Here is a 19097-nt window from a genome sequence, read left to right as displayed (position 1 = left end):
CATTGGTCTTGGTTTTATAGAATTCCTCAAGGAAAATCTGTAAGATCCAGTTCCTTGGCTACTTTAGAACAGTAAAAACATTTTGTCAGGCTTCATGCTGTTTTTTTTTTTTTTTTTTGCTGAGTATTGTGCTGTTTTCTAATGTTTTATCTGTGATGTTATGGTGGTAACTTTTACCGTATGCTGCTTTTCTGTTCTCAGAGTTGAAAAGTAGCCTATCATAAAAATAATAAGCACAAACCCTGAATGGTTCCCACCACCCATATCCTTTTGACTAATTAAATGAGTCAGTATGTAGTCAAACACGGTGTATTCCTTGCTGCTGTGCTGCATTAGTGATGGTGTGCTGTTATTCTTACAGAGGTTGATTCCAGTCAATTAAGACGTCAACTGTGTGGAGGTAGCCAAGCAGCCATTGAAAGAATGATTCACTTTGGCAGAGAATTGCAAGCTATGAGTGAACAGTTAAGAAGAGAGTGTGGCAAAAACACAGCAAATAAGAAAATGCTCAAAGTAAGTGAAAATGCCTTGCCAGTAAAATCTAACCTTGTGACGTATTATCCCTTTCTCACATGAATCAGTGGTAATATGATAAGTTTAGATTCCAAGTTCTTAAATGCAGCCCTATCTATGCCATGGAAAAGGGTACAAGGTCAGCAATTCTGAGCTGAGTTATCAGTGCAACAATTGTTGTGTAGCTATTTCTTTGTCAAATAGTAGACCAAACAAATAACAGAACAAGTAGTAAAATGTGTGTCTGAGAAGCGGTTCAACATATTTTAGGTAGAGATGGTTGGTAACTGTGCCAGCTTTTCATTTTGCATAAGTCAGTAGAGGAAAGAATTGTATCACACTTGAGGGGAATGTAGTGGAAAATGCCAATATAGAACCTATTGTGGAGAATAACTAAATGAAACCAGTTTCGTGTCTTAGACACTTCTGTTCCACCTCCTCTCAACTAGTTAGCACTTGATCTCATGCTGTGAAGTATATAGGAACTGGGGCTTTTTTATTACACAAGAGGTGACATTCTTTTGAATGATTTTAAAGAGAAGCATCTGGAATTTATTTTGGCAAATATTATGATGTATGTACCATGACAGTTCTAATTTTGATTTGCACAAGATAAAAATACAGAAAATATCCTTAGTTTTTTTAACTTGGTAGAACTGACTAAAATTTAGTAATGACAAAATTAAGCACTGATTTCTCAACAGGATGCATTCAGTTTACTTGCATATTCAGATCCTTGGAGCAGTCCAGTAGGAAATCAGCTGGACCCCATTCAGAGAGAGCCTGTGTGTTCAGTTCTCAATAGTGCAATACTAGGTAAGACTTTATCAGTTTTCTTCATAGCACATTTATTAAGGAAAGTTAAGGTGAAAGCAGTAATATTATAGGCCATGAATAATGAAGTTTATTGGTGACCCTTAACATTTTGAGCTACAAAGAGAAGTGTTGAAAGAAATTCACTTGCCAGTAAATGTCCAGATTACACCCTCATTTCCATCACTAACTGGTGTGGGGTATTTACCATGCCGCAAGTATAAATACCAAAAACAAGCCTCACAGATCGTAACATTTCCAGTGGGTCTCTTAAAAACTTAAGATCTTAACTTCGTGAACGTTGACATTTAATGGTTTTTACATTTTATCATAAAATGCATGCCTGATGAACCACAGGCAAAACAATCCTACTTTCTTAAGCAGAGGAGATGAGATCTGTGGTGTAGCCACTGCTACATCTAGAGCCCTGCCAGCTCATTCCACCTGAAAATGATTATTTCCACTCACACTCCCCTCTGGATTCCTTGAAGTTTCCCTTTCTATTGACTGCAGTGGGAGGAAATTAAGTATGTCAGATCTAGAACTGGTGTATTTTTTCAGCCTGTCTGGGAAACAAGGAGGCCTTGGCTCGTGCAGAACCATGGCCTCTCCCAGAATGCCCTATTCTATCCCTCTGCATACAGAGAACCACGACAGGGCCAGTGACAGCAGCCAAGCTTCCTGCTGTTGTACTGGTGATGCCTCTGATTGAGACTTCCCCGTCTCTTCCCCGGAAAAGGCACTCTGCAGTAGTCTGTGGCCCCTCAACTGCCCTTCCAGGCAGCTTAGGTTTGGAAATTACTTGAAATTAATATGAGATGTTACCCTGGCAAATTTACTTCGCCTGTAGCTGAGATGGTACAAGTGTGTACACTCTCAGAACTGGCAAGATATAATCCAGTACTTCAGCTTCTAGTAAGAACTGCTTTTATGAAGTGTTGATGACATCAACACTTTGCTACAGTACAGTATTCTTGGTGTGTTAAATTAGAAATATAAACAATTGACGTTTCAGTCCTTATTTCAGGTTGGGGATGTTCAAAGAATTTTATTAAAGCCCAATTTGGTAATTAGATGCAGGGTTTTTCTTGATTTTTTTAAGATAGGAGTGTAACTTAATAATAAACGTATGTTGTTGAATCTTTTCAGAGACACACAATCTACCAAAGCAACCTCCACTTGCTCTTGCAATGGGACAGGCTTCACAGTGCCTAGGATTGATGGCCCGGTCAGGAATTGGATCCTGTGCATTTGCCACAGTGGAAGATTATCTACACTAGCTATGCATATGAAGATGTCCGAGGTGTATAATGTGACATATATTCAACATGAAAGTAGACCAGCTCTGCCAATTGGAGTTTGGATTTTTTTTTAATTATGTACTAAGGACAGGTCTGTTGCTTTACATTGCTTCCTAGTTTACAGCATGACGCAAGTGATTTTCTAAACTACTGTTAGGAGAAATTTTCCATCTTTAACCAGAGTTAAATATCATCAGTAACATCAGATTGACAAATCCTTGAATTGTTCCAAACAAACCAAAAACGTTCTGCCTTCGTGGAAGGTGGGGTAAAATAGATAATGTTGTGGATGTGTTAGTATGTGGGTGATGTAAACTTCAAGCAGGATAATTTGCCAACTTTCACCCCCATTATTACATAGATCAATCAGTGTAATTTGCAAAATGCATACGTACCTGACAGTTTGGCTGTATAGTATTGATGGGAAGAAATATTTTTAATGTGTACTGTAAAACTTGAAATACTCAGGAGCTGAGTGAATATGTTTGTTGCTACTTACAATCTCAACCTGTTTCCTGGTGGTTTTTGTTTTAACACGGTCTTTTCAACTCTGTTTCCTGTTTAACTGCAGACAACTTACGTTGTAGACTCACCTGTTCAACTGTTGTATTATAACAGTATTACATGTCAACACAGTGTGGTTATGGCCTATTTATATAAAAACCAAATATTTAGTCAATTTCAGTCTTAATTTAATCTTTGTACACCCTGCATTTTTAAAAGTGCTTAAATGAGTACTCTATTGCAATAAAATGTAGTGATATCATAATTAACCAGCCATTAAATACTTCCACATATGGTAGGATGGCTTACCTTTTTGTTTGTGTTGTGTTTTCAACTTGAGTAGGAGAACTTCTGTCTGCGTTGTGTCAGTGCTACATAGAAAATGTCATGTGCTGGAACTAGGGGTGGACAAAAGTCCCTTACCTTTCGCCGAAGCTTGTTTGTGGTGGGGGGGGAGGCGCTTCGCTGCTCCCCCCGTGAAGTTCAGGCCGGGGGGGGGAGGCTTCCCGCCTCGCCCTGGCCGCGAACTCGAAAGTTTAAAAAACAAAACAAAAACGCCCCTGTGATAGGCTACGTGACGATTAACGTAGCCTATCACGGCTGACTTTGCAAATCTAGCCGTCATAGGCTACGTTAATCGTCACGTAGCCTATCACGGGGGCGTTTTTTCTTTTTTTCTTTTGTTGGAATGGCGGCGGCGGCAGCCGGTTGAAAGACCGGCTGCCGCTCCCGCCCCGCACGAACAGCTGCCGAACCGCTGGCCGGACCCGCCGCCGGGAGGGCATTCGGCGAAGGTAAGTCCCGTCCCGGGGGGTGTGTGCAGGGGGGGTTCGGAGGATTTCTCCCCGAAACTTGTTCGGGGGGCCAAACACGTTGGCGCTCGGCCCCCCGAAGTTTCGGGGAGAAATTCTCCACCATCCCTAGCTGGAACATAGTCATGTTACCTGCATCTGACTGGGACTGATTTGCTTGTGTTAAAAGGATGGAAAACGTTTGATGAGGCAGACAGAGGTGCCTGGGTTTAGATTTTGTGGCTGTCTCAAAAAAGATGGCTTCAGTTAATAACATCAAGACTGGAGTAGCACTGTGTGGTTGGTTAGCAAATAATTTTTTTAAAATTTTCACAGTGTACCTACTCTGCTCTGCACCAGCAGGACTGTGTGCATGCTAAAAAAACAAATGCTACACCTAGGTTATGCAAAATCTCTGCCAAGGAGTACTGAATTCCGTAATCAATGTAAATTGAGCAAATTCATTTATTTTTTTTAAAGTTGCAGTTAATCTTGATTATATCGCTGTAGCTACCAACATTTCAGTAGGTAATGCTCAAGCATATCCTTAGCATCCATAAGACCTAGAAGTTTTAAAATGAAAGCTGGTTCTGAAAAAGTAATGACCCTCCCCCAACCATGTTCTGCCCTCCTGTACAAATTGTAGTTCTGCAAGCGCTTTCAATCCCTCCCCTGGAGAAGCTCTCAGGGCACACATCCTAGTGGTGGGTGGGGCCAAAGGCAAAATGGAGCAGGCCAAAATATCAGCATATTTTAGCTTAAGCCTCTTACTGCCAGTAAGTAAGCCTTAGGAAAGGCATTTCAACCTTTTAGAATAGGGAAAAAACTGCAAAAGCCAAGAAACCACCAAATGATTGATGGTAAAGGGAATGTGGACCCCCAGAGGGCAGGATTGGGACCAAAGTGCTGAAGTTCAACACCCCTGACTTAGAGGAAGGGCAGGATACAAACCTCATAAAAGCCCTCAGCAAGCTACAGCTCTGCTTAATACGTTAAAGTCATTTTATAATATCTACACAATTTGGCTTGTGAAACCAGCCTTTCAGCAAGAAAGGATAATATATCATCCATTTAAGAGCCCCACCTCTGTCAACTCAAAACATAGTCGGTTAGGTTTACTGTAGGTTTCATGGAAGAGAAAGAATACTCAAGTAAACTGTTTAGAAGACCTAAAACAAAGTTTCATTGGGTGGCAAGGAACTAAGCAGTATCCAGCAAACAGCACATACAATACTCATTATCCTTAAAGCTTGAATGTAACAATCTCTATTACAACATTCTTTAAACATGAGTAAGAAGAATACTTGAACACAGCTTTTCACAATATAAACAACAAATCCATTAACTATTTTTTCTGCACAGTAAGCAACAGGTTGGTTATCAAAATGTAGTCAGCGTGTCAACATTGAAGAAACCCAATGTTTTGTAAATTGCTTAGCTTTTTGTTTCTTCATTTTACCTGGGGGAAAAGAAAACAGGCAGTTGATGTGTGCTTGAGAGGTCAACCATTCTGAAGCTAGCAACACCAGACTTAAGGTGGTTTAACCACCAGCTGCCACCCTGAGTCCCTGTGAAACAAGCCCTCAGATTTGCCACTGATGGAGCAACCTCATTCAAGGTCTCTCTCTGCCACTACCTCCATTCACCAAGAACTGTCAGAGATGTCTATGGTTTTTAATCCCCTGTACAGGAGGGGATTAAATAATGTAACCTTAGCTTTCCATTCACATATTACATCCTTGGATTACTTTCATTACCAAAAAGAAGGCTACTTCTAATCTCTTAACAGGAATTTTATTTGAACATTCGGGCAGAGGATAAGACCACTAGAATCCCACAAATTCCTGCCTTTATTACATAAAGGCAAGGCCCTATATAATGTAACAGCTAAGTACATGAGCTGTAAGGCAGACCTCAAGTCTCACCTCATCCAGGAACACACCAAATGGCCTTAGGCAAGCCGCTATTCTCACAGCCTCAGCCCCATTCCTCTGCAGTATCTGGAAAATACTTCTCTACCTTAAAGGGCTATGTACGTGTTAGAAAGGATGAGGTGCTTTGGGCACTAAAGTACCATACACAGGATCAGCAGTATCAAATAACCCCACCAGCCTGAAGTAACCCAGCCTAGCTACCCATAGGCATTACTTACTGTCAGGAAGCAAGACATCTTGGGACAATTTTGTACACGAGTTCCCTAATCATATCAATTCAGTGAAAAAGTGTGTACCCCTCCTGCGATAAACATGTTTCACCACTTCTGCCTTTAATACACTTTTCCTTCAGACTCCCATGTAAGGAAAGTGCTGTTTGTGAAGAAGCCTTTGGCATAAATGCCATAAAAAGACTTAGCAAGCAGATTTCTGGACAGGTTTTCAGTTTCTCTGAACACTTATCATTTAAAAGATAGGTCACCCACAGCCAAGCCTGAACTTCAGGCACTTAGGGCAGGGCACGCAGAACAGCAGTTTGCCATGTGGATCAGGGGACTTTATCCACACCCCTGCAACCCTCTTTGCACTACCACAAAAAAGGAGCAACATAAAAACTTACCCCAAGACTTATTTGTAAACTGGACTGCTGCTTTTTTAACTGCACTTTTCTTGTTTTCAACAGAAAAATATTGGTTTGCTGAAAAGACAAAAGTGTAATGTAATTTAATCTAGTTATGCATGTAGCCGAATCTAAGTTCTACAAATGCATTAAGCAAAAGCCACTTTACCAGTAGTTCGGTTGCAGCCTGCTCCATAGAGGTGTCTTTCTATGAACTTTTTGGCCTCTTGCTGCTGCCTGTTGGTTAAATCCTGATCTTTTAACCGCACAGCCATGTAGCTGTCTTGGAGCCTAATGATAAAGCAAAAGGTTAGAAGATACTTAGCAGTATATGTTATGCCACATCTTACTGGAGCAGAGCTACATTTATGTTTTGATCAAACAATGTTCAGCTTCCTTAGATTTGATCAAATAAGCTTTGATCTTATCTTATTCCTTAGATTTGATCAAAGTTTCCTATTACCATAACTTGTGCTATAAAGATCTCCTATTTTCACTTATGTTCAGAGTCAAAATTAATCCCTTTAAAATGAAGAATTAGCTGTTCATATACCAGAAGTGATTAGCTACCACAAGTTGTGATACTTCAGATGCCTGGCTCACACCTGGTGGCACCCCACACAGAACAGCTTTGTAAGGATGTGGGGCTGCCCTTAGGCTTATGCTTCCATGCCAACAAAGAGGTGCCCTTTGTGTAAACGGATTCCTCTACATGGATGATATATATGTGGCCACATATATCCATGATGGTGGTGGCATTTTCAACTCTTCATCATTGCAGACATGGCTCGAGATAAGATTGAATGTTACAATGGAAACCTTAATGTGTTTCATTATAATAAAATTTGAGAAATTTTCTTCTAGGTACGTAGACAGCTTCACCATCCAAAGGCATGGGTGCTCACAATACACCATGTTAGTTTTTCAGCCATATGAAGAGTCTCTTGGGGCTATGAAGCGGGATATAAGCAGTCCTAAAAATAAAGGTACCCCATGATGGAAAGACAGTCTATTCTGATTGGCTGTGGCTTTCCAAGAACAATCCTGGTATTCTTAACAGAAGATTCCAGTGACTCATCCTGGGAACTTCTTTATGCAAAACACAGCACTTTCCCCATTACTCTTGGACTATGGGGTAGAACTGGGCAGAATCCAACGAGGCGCTTATGCCCCCGCTGATTCTCTTACGCCCCACCAATTCCGTTATGCAAACAGCCCCCACCACTTGCAGAACAGTGATTTAGCTCTCCTGGGGCAGCCTGAAACGAGCGGAAATGCTAATTTCTGAAAGGCAGGTCGGCACAGCTTGCACAAGGGAGCTTCACTTACCCGACTCCTTCCAGAAATGAGCATTTCTGCTTGTTTGGGGACTTCTCCTAGGAAGCACTAAATCTCCCTTGCTGTGGGTCCTCCTTAGGCAATGAAATTGGTGGGACCTACTGCTTGTGGAAGGGAGCATAAGTGCCCCACTGGATTCTGCCCACTGTATCCAAATCTTTCATGATGAGCATACTGGAGTTTACACATTTGATATGTAATAGTATCTCTCTACAGTGCGTTTAATGGATTGGTTTGATGTTTGCCACCAAATAAATGCTTATGATATGGCATGGAACAGTAGGGGAATCAGATGTGTTCACAGAGTAGGTCAGAGTGAATCAATGGACTTTTGTTACAGTAATACGATATACTAAATAAGAACTGCTAAGGCATACCTGGCTGCCAATATTTCTTCTTCACCATCTTCCTTTGTATCTTCTTTACCACTTTCACTTTCAGATTCATCTTCAACATTCTGATCTATAAATAATTTGATGCACTGAAGACTTTACACCTCACAATTACTCTCAGCAGAGACCTTACAGAACTAAAATGTTTGTTTCAACTAGTTGCAAATATCCAAGAGTATTTTATAACTTTTGGGGAATGAAACTATTTGCAAATGCAGGTGTACCAAAAGCTAGTGACTCTAGAAATACCTGGTACCAGAAGGATATCAAATTTTGGGAACAGCACATTTAGGGAGCAATCCTACAGCTGCTAGTCTGGCTAGACGGCCATAGGATACGTCAGTTTCTGGGAACCAACCTCTGCCCCCATCCTGCGCTGCCTCGCAGACAGCTCAGAATGGCCCCACACCCTGTGCTTGGAAGAGGAGTGCAGAGCAGCAAAAATGGGGCGTTCAGGGGCGGGGAAGGTGGAAATGCTGGTATGACACATCCAACATGTCATCCAGCAGCCACTTCCCCCACTCTGCCTTCCTGCAGCTAGACAGCCAAAATCAGCTGCCTAGCCACAAATGCAGGGCGGCTGAAGCGCGGAGGGGATGATCCCCTCTGTGTTTCTCCTGCCCTGCATTGGATAGGCAGTCGCCTCCGAGTTTGGAGGCGGCTGCCTATCCTGGTAGGATTGCTCCCTTACGGTGCTAAAATTGTGAATTATGAATAGATAATTTCTACTATATTTTTTGTTGGAAGAAAAATTGATAAATAGCTAAAACCTGATATTCTTCCAATATTTTCTTGGAAATATGTACCTTCACCAAAAGATGCATTAGACAACACTAAAATGTAACATCTCTACTATTAATGGTCAATATAATATTTCATTTGTATTGTTTGGTAGATCCAAATAACGATATACTACAAAGCACACAATAAAATTGAACAGAATTTTACACATACCTTGCTCAGGTGTGCCAGATGGCTGGTTTTTGCTATGGAAAGCAAAGCAAAGCTGTATTTAGGAAGACATTTAGTAATGAATATTGATATGCAATTATTCATATATCCAGTAGTGACACATTAATATGGAGTTAATTAAAATACATGCAATTTTTATCACCACGCTCATACTTTACAAATATATTTAATAGCTGTGCTTGCCCATATAATGTAATTCAAAAACTACATCAGAATACTCCTGAGGAACACGGAAGTATTTTTTAGTCTGTAATAGACTATCAGTGCAGCAGGCTTGAAGCTTAATTTGGATAAATACAAACTTCTGGAGGTGTCCCCCACCCATTAACAAAGACATTTTGAAGCATAGGGAATAATCCAGCTTTCTCTAAAGCATGCACAAAAAACTTGCATATACCCTAAGGTACTTCCTTCATTAATAGCAAGCAACCCCTCCCCTAGTCATATCACAAGCTGCTTTTGGATCTCGGGTTGCTCTTTAGGAAAAACAAGTTAAAAGCTCTATAGGCTAGGTGGAGTTAGTCACATTTCTCTGGAATGCAGTCAAAGGCAGCACACTTCAATCAAAAAGAAGCTGGAACATTTATTTGTGCACCAGAACATACTTTGCTTACCTATTATGTGTCGACTCCAACTCTTCTAAAACGTTTTCAGGAAGCAGCTTTCTTTTCTGAAAAGAACCCAAGCTAAGATTACTTCCAAATAATCATTATCAAACTACCCTCTGACAATGTAACATTAATTACAAACCTAGCATTCAAATGAAAGTTTGTTACTAATGTATGTTTGGGAATGGAAAGATAATGTTATCTAAGGTTGCAATCCTACACACGATTAGACAGAAAAATGTCCCGCAACTCCCACCATGCTCCAGCCAGCATGACTGGCTGGCGAATTCTGGGAGTTGTGGGACTTTTTTTTTGGTATAATCATGTGTAGGATTGCGCCCTAACAAGGTTTTATCTTGAGAGGGAAAACAGGTTTCATGACAGAATAAAGTTCATTTAGTCTTTTCCACAAAAGGGAAAAGACTAAATGAACTTTATTCCGTCATGAAACCTGTTTTCCAAAAAGATTGTTGCTTTGGGTTTAAGAGGTCCTAGATTAAAATTCCAGGCATGGGGAAAGTGGAGGGGGGCGGGGAGGCCCTTCATGATTTATTAATTTAAATATTTATAACCTGCCTTTTTAGACCAAGTCCACTCAACACACCGAACAAAATTCAAGTTTCAAATAAAAATATAATGATGTATTATTATAATAAAACTTTAAAATACAAAAGACCAACATCACATTAAATTAAAATATAATACAACCACTATATAATAGAGCCAGTACATTTCCTAAACAATGGTCATCCAGATGGTTCTAGGGAGTTTACAAACAAGTCATGATGATAGGTGGGTTATAAATATTTGTTGTTTCCCCAACCTGGTGTCCTCTAGATGCACTGGACTACAACCCCCACCATGATGGGAGCTCTATTCCGACACATTTAGAAGGCATCAGCTCAGGAATGGATGCTTTAGGAGGACATCTGCACTAGATCTAAAGTAGGCAACCCACGGCCCTCCAGATGTTTTGGACTCCAGATATTTTTGGAACCCTGATCATTGGTTATTCTGTCTGAGGCCAATGGGAGTTGTAGTTCAAACGTCTGGATGGTCCCAGGTCACCTACCCCTGTACTAGATAGAACTTTTGTCTAATCCTGAATGACAACACTTACGTCCTTACATATTTACGTGTACATATACATACTTATATCCAGCTTCCTTCCTTGCTCATTTGTGGGAGCATATAACAGCACATGGAAAGGATCCAACATGGGTACTTAAATTACTTTTGCTGGAGGGCTACTAAAATTTGGAGCAGCAGTGAGCTAATACTGGATCCTATAAGGGATGGGGAACTATGTTAAGAGGTGCGTGGGTGGTGGTGATTGTGGGGAAATCTCCCCCCCCCCCCCAAGGCCCTCTGAGAGCTGGATAATATAAACGGGCTTTGCCTTTTTTAGTGTCTCAGCACAAAGAAAGAGACTCAGCCAGCACTGGGAGGAGTCACTCCTCCCAGCACAAGCCAAGTCAGGTGCCTGTGCGCACCGGGGGTGGTGAAAGGGACATGAAGAACAACTTGGCTGGTGCTGGCTCCTCCCAGCACTGGCCCGGTCTCTGGCTTGTCATCCTGACAGGGACTGTGTACAGCACGCAGATTGCGCAGCACAGGGAGTCCCTGGCTTCACCTGCCAGGCTCCCTAATCCCTACTGTTATCAACCACTCTGTGGAGATAAAAGTATGAATCAAGTAGAGTGGAAAAGTTTGCATTAATAAAATGCAGTAGTTTGCACTTATTTATTTAGTTAATTTAAATAAAAAGTCCAAACTAAGACAACGTAAGAAGTCCAATCTCAGTAAAGACAATAGAAGAGTCATGTTTCACTTAAAAAAAAAAAAAAGACCTAAATGTCTTTTGAGATTTGCCAGAATCAGGAAAATCAGTTTGCGTATACATTTGTGTCTTAAGATACGTAGTTTTCTCATACAATTAAATGCTATAGAGTAGCATTGGGATTAAATGTTCATGAAGAGATTATCTCCATTTTATGGTATGCAAGTGCAGGAGCAGCAGGTACACATCTAAATGTTAAATCTTCAGTGTGCAGATTTTTGGTAATACTAAAACATAACATATAAAGCAACCTCCAGAACCAGAAAAAGGAGATGCAACATTATTACCTTTTGTTCCTTAAACAGTTCTTCTTTGTGTCGTCTCTTTTCTTTCAAGATGGCCTTTTCTCTAAGAAAGCAAAAAACAAAACAAAAAAGATGGGGGAATGAAAGGAGGGAGAAAAAAATCAATGTGTATTTGCTTCACAGTGAATGATGGGTACTTGTATAAGCTGCGGTCTGTTTACAAGATTAAAGAAAATAGTTGAGACAGAGGTGGGAAGCCTTTCTCCTATCAAGGCCTGCATTACATTGAACAAAATCCTGTTGGGGTCCGCATTCAACCAGTGAGTGTGGCCATAGCCATGTGGGTGGTGACACAGCCTACAGTGGGTAGAGTTACAGATGCAATCTTACCTTGGTTCAGTTTGCAACAAGGGGGTGAGGGAGGAGGGAGAAATTCGTATCTAGACATTCTCTTTCCCCTACTTGTGCAAGTTTCCTTCCATCAGCTTTGTAGCTGGAGGATGGAGTAAACCATATTAATAACCTGGAGCAGGGCCATTGGGGGGCATGGCCTAGGTATTACCCAGACATTCACATTTGGCCTGTGGCCTGGAGGTTTCACATCTCTGAGTTAAGTAGAGCAGTAGAGAGAAAAAGAGGCTGCTTATTTAATTATCACAAGTTACAACTGTCCACATTAAGGGAGAGGGGGAGGGGAAGCATTTAAATATTGTTATCTGAACTCAGAAATTGTATCTACATTTTTATAATATCAATCATCTTTAAATTTACTTTCAGTAAACAACCTTTCAGAGCAAAATCTGCCAAAAAAGACCTCAGTGTCAGTACACTCCCATCTAGAACACCTGGCTAAGTTAGGCAATAGAACAAATAACACTGAAAGGGCTAGATCTATACTTAGTCACAGGGGCATCATTAGAAAAATTTATTTATTTATTTATTACATTTATATCCCGCCTTTTTTCCTCCAAGGAACTCAAGGCGGCATACATAATCCTCCTGCTTCTCCATTTTATCCTCACAACAACAACCCTGTGAGGTGGGTTGAGCTGAGAGTCTGTGATTGGCCCAAAGTCACCCAGTGAGCTTCCATGGCCGAGTGGGGACTAGAACCCGAATCTCCCAACTCCCAGTCCAGCACTCTAGCCACTACACCACACTGGCTCTCAAAGGGCCAAAGAAAAGGGCCCACCTGGGCACAGGCCCTGGATCTTTTGAGCTGTGCCCCAGAACTTTTGAGCTGTCCTAATTGCCATTTTTTTTTTAACATTTTCCCATTGACTTGCATTGGAAAACACAAACAGCCATAACCTTCTTAGTTTGTATGATAAATTCATGAAATTTGGAGCCTTGGTAGCCCGCATGGAGCTGACCGAATTTGCCAAATTTCGGGCAGTTAGGTCCAGTGGCTTTTGTGCTAGCCACTGGTAAAATTTGCTTTTTTCAAGAAAATGTGTCAAAGCAAAGAGCTATATTGGAGTGGGGGGGCTTCCACATACATGCATGGAATTTGGGGACTTGGCAGCCCGTATAGAGATGACTGAACCTACCAAATTTCAGACAGATCCAGTGGCTTTTGTGCTAGCCATGCATAAAGTTTCCTTTTCTCAAAGTCTAAAAAAGTAAAAACTGTCAAGTCATCCAGGGGATTAGAGATCCTAATCAGAAGGTGTTTAAGGTGACCATTACGAGATTACTATCCCTAATATCTGGTGTAGGGTTTTTTTGAGGTGCAAAAAACCTCTCTCCCCCTACTTTTCTTTTCTGCTCTTACATGCCCACTGTTGGGAGCTTGCCTGCACTGAAATTTTGAAGACGGAGAAGGAAGAGAAGAGCTCCATGTGAAATACTGGTATTTCACACCACATCTGATTTTACTGCCCCAGACTGGAACCTTTGGATTCTGCAGAAGCTTAGTAGCTTCAGTACAGCAAAGGATCCAATCAGCCTCCACAAACTTCTTTCCCCCCTCCACTTTAATTTCTCCTAAATAGCTGTAGGACTCAACTAATCCCAAAGGGGAGGGTTAGGACTATGTGGTATCATGACCGAAAAACTGCTGGGGCTTTTAAATAGGTTCTACAGTTTTAAAAAAGCTAGAAAAAGCCCTCAGCCACCTCACCTCATAAAGTTCATTTAAGTACATGTAATGCTCGTAAACCCTGCACAGCCTCCTCAATTCCTCTGAAGTACTACCTCTCTGAAAGGAGCCACTTGGCTTAGGGAATTCTCTCTGCCCCTACCCCTGCACATATTTCCAATCACCATTCTTCGTTTCTTCTTCCCTCCCCTCCCCTGTCTTTCTCTTCTTTATTCCACCCAGAGCATATCTTCAGGAATTCTAAAGGAGAATTCTCTTTGATGGGTAACAGAAGTTCTGAACTGTATTTGACTTTATACAAACAGACAAGAGGGTTGGTTTTTCTCCTCACTCAAGTCTTTGAGAAGAGTGGGTTCACATGGTCGCAGAGAAACAAATCTGGGGCCATTTCGTTGGTCAGTTGCCATTATCCAGCAATAGGAAGGGCTGTAGCTCAGTGCTAGAGCACATGCTTGGCATGCAGAAGGTCCCGGGTTCAATCCCCAGCAACTCCAGGTAAGGCTAGGCTACGAAAGAATACTGCCTCAGACTTTGGAGAGCTGCTGCTGCCAGTCAGTGTCAACAATTCTGGGCTAGATGGGCCCAGGGTCTGACCCATTATAAGACAGCTTCCTATGTTCCTATGAACAGAAAGACTTAATGAAAAAACAGGAGTTTGTTTTTTAAGTGGAGGGGAGATAAATATTGCTAATTTATGCAATCCTATGTATGCCTACTGAGAAGTCCCATTATGTTTAATGAGGCTTACCCTCAGGAAAGTGGGCATAGGATTCCAGCACAAGTTACTTTTGCAGGGAGGTTTGCACCTTGATGTTCGGCATGTCTACTCAGAAATAAGTCCTGAGTTGTGAGCATGGTACTGCAAGCTTAATACACTGCCTACCCAATTCCGTCTAATGAACTGACTACCCTTTCAGCTCAGTCCTATGCGTGTTTTGTCATTTGTGGCTTTGGGTTTTTTTTTGCATGAACTCTGTCTTCACTGGTGAGGGAAAGGCACTTAGTACATGCCCAGAGTTTCTCCATGACTTAGCTCTAGTTTTGAAAACAGACTCATTGGCTGAGTCCTGGTGAAGTCTTGGCATAAATGAAGTTATGAGGAGGAAGACACAATGAGAGCTTGTGCATAACAAGGAGGACGTAGAGAGGAGCTGCACGAAATATCTGTTTTTATGAAAAGTTCTTGGAGGGTCGTAGGATGAGGAGGGATGGAGGGAAACAGAATTAGTAGGGGGAGAATCTAAGTGCCAGTGGCGAAAGAAAAACATTCTGCACATGCTCAGAGGCACTCTATATTTAAAAACACAAGAGCCATGCTGCATCTAGTCAAGGGCCATCTAGTCCAGCATTCTGTTCACACAGTGGCCAACCAGATGCCTATACAAAACCCACAAGCAGGACATGAGTCCAATAGCACCTTCCCACCCATGTTCCCGTGCTGCTAACATTGGTGAAATGTAAATAAATTCTAGTAATTCTAAATTAGAATGCGTGCATATCCTTCAGAAACTTTGCAGGTTTCTTGCCTGGGGGACACATCTATTGACCTGTGTATTTTCATACAAATTTACCCAAAAACTATTGGGGAAGGTGAGAATGGAAGGGAAAGCAAATAACCCCCTCCCCCCAAATTGGAGAACCCCCCTTCCACATGAACTGCTGCACCTATCCTTCTGAAACTTTGCTGCTTTCTTACTTAAGGACAACTCTAGGCTGTCTGTAATTTTCAGAACAATGGTCCACAAGAAACATAGGGAGATAAGTATGTCCTCTTTTGGAGGCCTCAAAATGTCAAGGCCACCCTTGCACAAAACCCCTTGTAGCTATCATTCTGAAAGTTGGCAGACATTATCTCCTCTGACGGGGCAATGAATCCCGAAATTTTTATCCAATTCTTCCAAGAAATTAAAATGTTATTGGCAGTTCCCTTTGAAAGAAATTCAAAATATACCTTACCTTAAATGCCATTGATTTTAATGGATTTATTTGAAGTATGCCTAAGTATGGATCGAACCCAAAATCTCTCTGGGTGGAATCACAATAACCATTTCCTTTATGTTAACTCGATCTGTATGGAGAATGGATCTTCTCTCCTGTACACAGTAAGTTGGCCATTCTAAACCCCTTGGTTTCCCTACGTTAAAGGAGCACCAGAGGACTAAACAGCCACGCTAGTTGCTCCATGGTTGCGCGCTTTGAGTCCTAGTTATTCAAGCTCCCGGGGAAATTACCTTACGATTTTCCTACCACAGAAAGAAACGGCCTCTTGCAGCCCAGACCTATTTAGCAACAGCAAATGCCGCTTTCTGTAACGAAGTACGCCTGAAAGGCCATTTGCAGCGCTGCAAAGAGGGAGGACGAAAGCGCCGGGGTAAGAAAACGTAATGCTGCAGCTGCTTCAAGTCGAGGACTCCGCGCTCTCCGCCTCTTTCTCTCCGAGGGGCTTCCTGTGGCCACAGCAGCGCTCTCGGCAGCACTCCCCACCTCCAGGGCAGGGAGGGCAAGGGGGGGCCTCGGCCAGCGTGCGAGCACCGCGGCCCCCGTTCCCCGGCACGAGTGGCTGCGCCCCCCAAGCAAAAGCGCCGCACTGTGTTCTCGTCACGGGCTAGCGGGATCACACCCTTTGCATTACCTGCGTGCGCGCTCCCCCGCCAAGCGGCGCGCCTCCTCAGCCGCCACCCGCGCATGCTCGAAGGTCACCTCCTCGGGAGCCTCGTCACTGTCACTGTCACGGGCCTCCGCTGAGGAGAGGGCGTCAGGAGCAGCCTCCGCCGCTTCTTTTCCTCCCCGCACAGCACGAGGCTTCCGCGCCACCATCTCCCCCACTTAACTTCCGGCTGACATTCCGTGACCCGGACGCAGCCGGCGGAGGGAGGAAGGGAACCAGGCGCACGCGCAGAACAGAATGCGCGCTGCTCTGCTGTTCCGTCGTTCAGTCGCGTCCGACTCTTCGTGACCCCGTGGACCGCAGCACGCCAGGCCTTCCTGTCCTGCGCTCTCCCCCGGAGCGTGCTCAAGCCCACGTTCACTGCATCGGTGATGCCACCTAGCCGCCTCATCCTCTGCCGGCCCCTTCTTTTGCCTTCAATCCTTAAGAAAAATCCCGAAATCCACGGAAATCAGCTTCCGGGTTGACTTTGGAAACTATTTTTTGAACTTCCCCGGGGTGGGGTGGGGTAGGCTGGTATAGGTAAGCCAGACAGAGATATACTGGATGATCAGAGTTTGCTCTTTCCAGATAACGGCTTAGGTATTGTTTCATGTGAAAATGTAACTTGACTTTTTAAACCCTTAAAATTGCAAGGCTTCTACATGCAATTACTGGATTGTGGCAGAGGATGCAATTTACGTAGAATGACTTCTGCTGCAATCTAAGGGATGTTATGTATGGGGTGATTTGGGGCTGCAACCCAAAGCCAGCCGCGCCTGTAACTTTCGAAATTAAAAGTTCGCTACGTTACGGGGCTATCGTGAGCCACCCAAGCCCCTTCGCCCTAATCCGCAGCATGGACGAAAAGATGGCAACCTCTTAAATGTTAACGCACGCACGCACTACGACCTGATTTAGAAAGCAGCTTTGTTGCCATCTTTTCTTTCTGAGGGGACACCCTGCTGTCGAATCACAGCTATGCTAAAATTCTGGATTCCTGCATTGTTTCACTTCTGCTTAAGGGGGGAAATATCGAAAGGAAGCCGGAGGTTGTTTCCAGACAGGTCGAATGTCTCTCTATATTTGTCGTACCTCTATTAAGGGACCGAGAAGGGAAAGCGGAGTTTATCCCGGTCAGTCACGTGGCAATCAAGGGTCCCGATCCCGCTGCAATGCAGGACCAATGGCGGCTTTCAATTTGCTATCGGACGTTCGGCTTGTGTGTTACTTGGCTAGGCTGACACTTTTCAAGTGTTTTTTATGAAAGCGGTACAACCCACAGACATACAAAGTATTTCCCCCCCCGTCCGTATAGCACAAACAAGGCAGCCCTGCTCACCAGAAGCTACTCAATTTGACCCGGTGCCAGGAGACTGTGATCCAGTGCGATTGTCCTTAGGGCATCAGTCTGTGGTGCCGCCTTAGGGTTTCTTTACTTTTAAAGATAAGAGGCTCGTTTTATCTTTCAAGACTAACAAGCTCATCAATGGCAAAAGCTTATACCACAATAAATCTTATCAGTCTTTAAGGTAACTGAAATTCATGCTGAATTTCTTCACGGCTGCTCAAGATTGAGAGGGGAGCCCACATGCATCTTTGAGAACTGAACCAACCTTAGTAAGACACATGCACAGGCTGTACTGCCTCCTCATCTTGCGAGATGGCGCCAGCACAGAACTTTTATTTTCATGGACAAAAAAAAAGTACATATAGAGGCAGTTTTTGAGAAAGGTCTCTTCCCTGGCCATTCAAACCAGGGTTTGACATATAGACTGGGAGTCTGTTATCCAAATGTTTATTATGTAAATATTCTGTTTCATATAAGTTTACTCAGAACTCCCAGCATGCTTAGCCTTAGTGTTGCATGGAAGTACTTGTCACAGCTGTGTGTATGGGTTAATGTAGCATTTCTCACCAGAAGCTGCTGCATCTACTGAAATTCTGCCCTCTACAAAAACATTAAGGGTTGATACAATTGTAACCCTTAACTAACCCATAACTATGGCTGTTACTTTATTCAAATCTCAGTTGACAGATCATCCTAGTAAATAAAGTTTGGCTATATTATTCAAAATTTACATATTCTAGTAAAATACTGCTCAAGTTCAGATTGTCTGCTTTTCAGCTCCTAGTCCTTCCTCTCCTCCGAGAAAGCTTCTTCTACTTAGCACAGCCAGAAAAGCAGCTGAAATTTGTGGACAAGAGAACAAGGTTTGCTAATACCATCTCCTTAACAAAATTGCATGGAATTCATTTCTCACACTGGAATATGATTATAATAACTGAATCACTCTGATTAAAAGACTATGGTTGGATCAAAATTGGCCAATCACAGAATGCCCCAGGAGCCAGTGAAGGCTTCTCATTGGAGGAACAGAGGCAATCCTACAGCCCCTACACCACCCTGGGGACCCAGCCCTCCAGGGCAGCTTTACAGGAGGCTGTAGCGGGAATTGCAAAAATTGCCTCCCTGCCC

General features: G+C 42.7%; 2 protein-coding genes across 4 annotated transcripts in view; one reads left to right on the top strand and one right to left on the bottom strand.

Annotated features, from left to right (window-relative positions):
- RANBP9 (RAN binding protein 9) overlaps window positions 1–3429 on the top strand; it is a 48739-nt gene extending 45310 nt beyond the window's left edge. For all 3 annotated transcript variants that reach the window (XM_084850193.1, XM_084850192.1, XM_084850191.1), the window contains 3 exons: window positions 362–513; window positions 1218–1329; window positions 2476–3429. In XM_084850193.1, coding sequence (XP_084706319.1) covers window positions 362–513; window positions 1218–1329; window positions 2476–2606 — 395 coding nt within the window. In that variant the 3' untranslated portion in view covers window positions 2607–3429. The remainder of the gene's footprint in view (window positions 1–361; window positions 514–1217; window positions 1330–2475) is intronic.
- Window positions 3430–4369: 940 nt separating this feature from the next.
- NOL7 (nucleolar protein 7) lies at window positions 4370–16820 on the bottom strand. The gene is made up of 8 exons (XM_084850199.1): window positions 16604–16820; window positions 11913–11973; window positions 9792–9847; window positions 9160–9191; window positions 8191–8275; window positions 6645–6766; window positions 6476–6553; window positions 4370–5381 (listed from the first exon to the last, which is right to left on the bottom strand). Exons 1-8 carry the CDS (start codon window positions 16786–16788, stop codon window positions 5314–5316), a joined length of 687 nt encoding a protein of 228 aa, XP_084706325.1. The 5' UTR covers window positions 16789–16820; the 3' UTR covers window positions 4370–5313.
- Window positions 16821–19097: the final 2277 nt, after the last annotated feature.

The sequence above is a fragment of the Heloderma suspectum genome, chromosome 4, assembly GCF_057233095.1.
Source record: "Heloderma suspectum isolate Gila_16-S chromosome 4, 16-S_ref, whole genome shotgun sequence".
In the NCBI taxonomy this organism is placed as follows: domain Eukaryota; kingdom Metazoa; phylum Chordata; class Lepidosauria; order Squamata; family Helodermatidae; genus Heloderma; species Heloderma suspectum.
The sequence above is the reverse complement of the archived record's forward strand: the minus strand, read 5'-3'. Positions and strand labels throughout refer to the sequence as shown.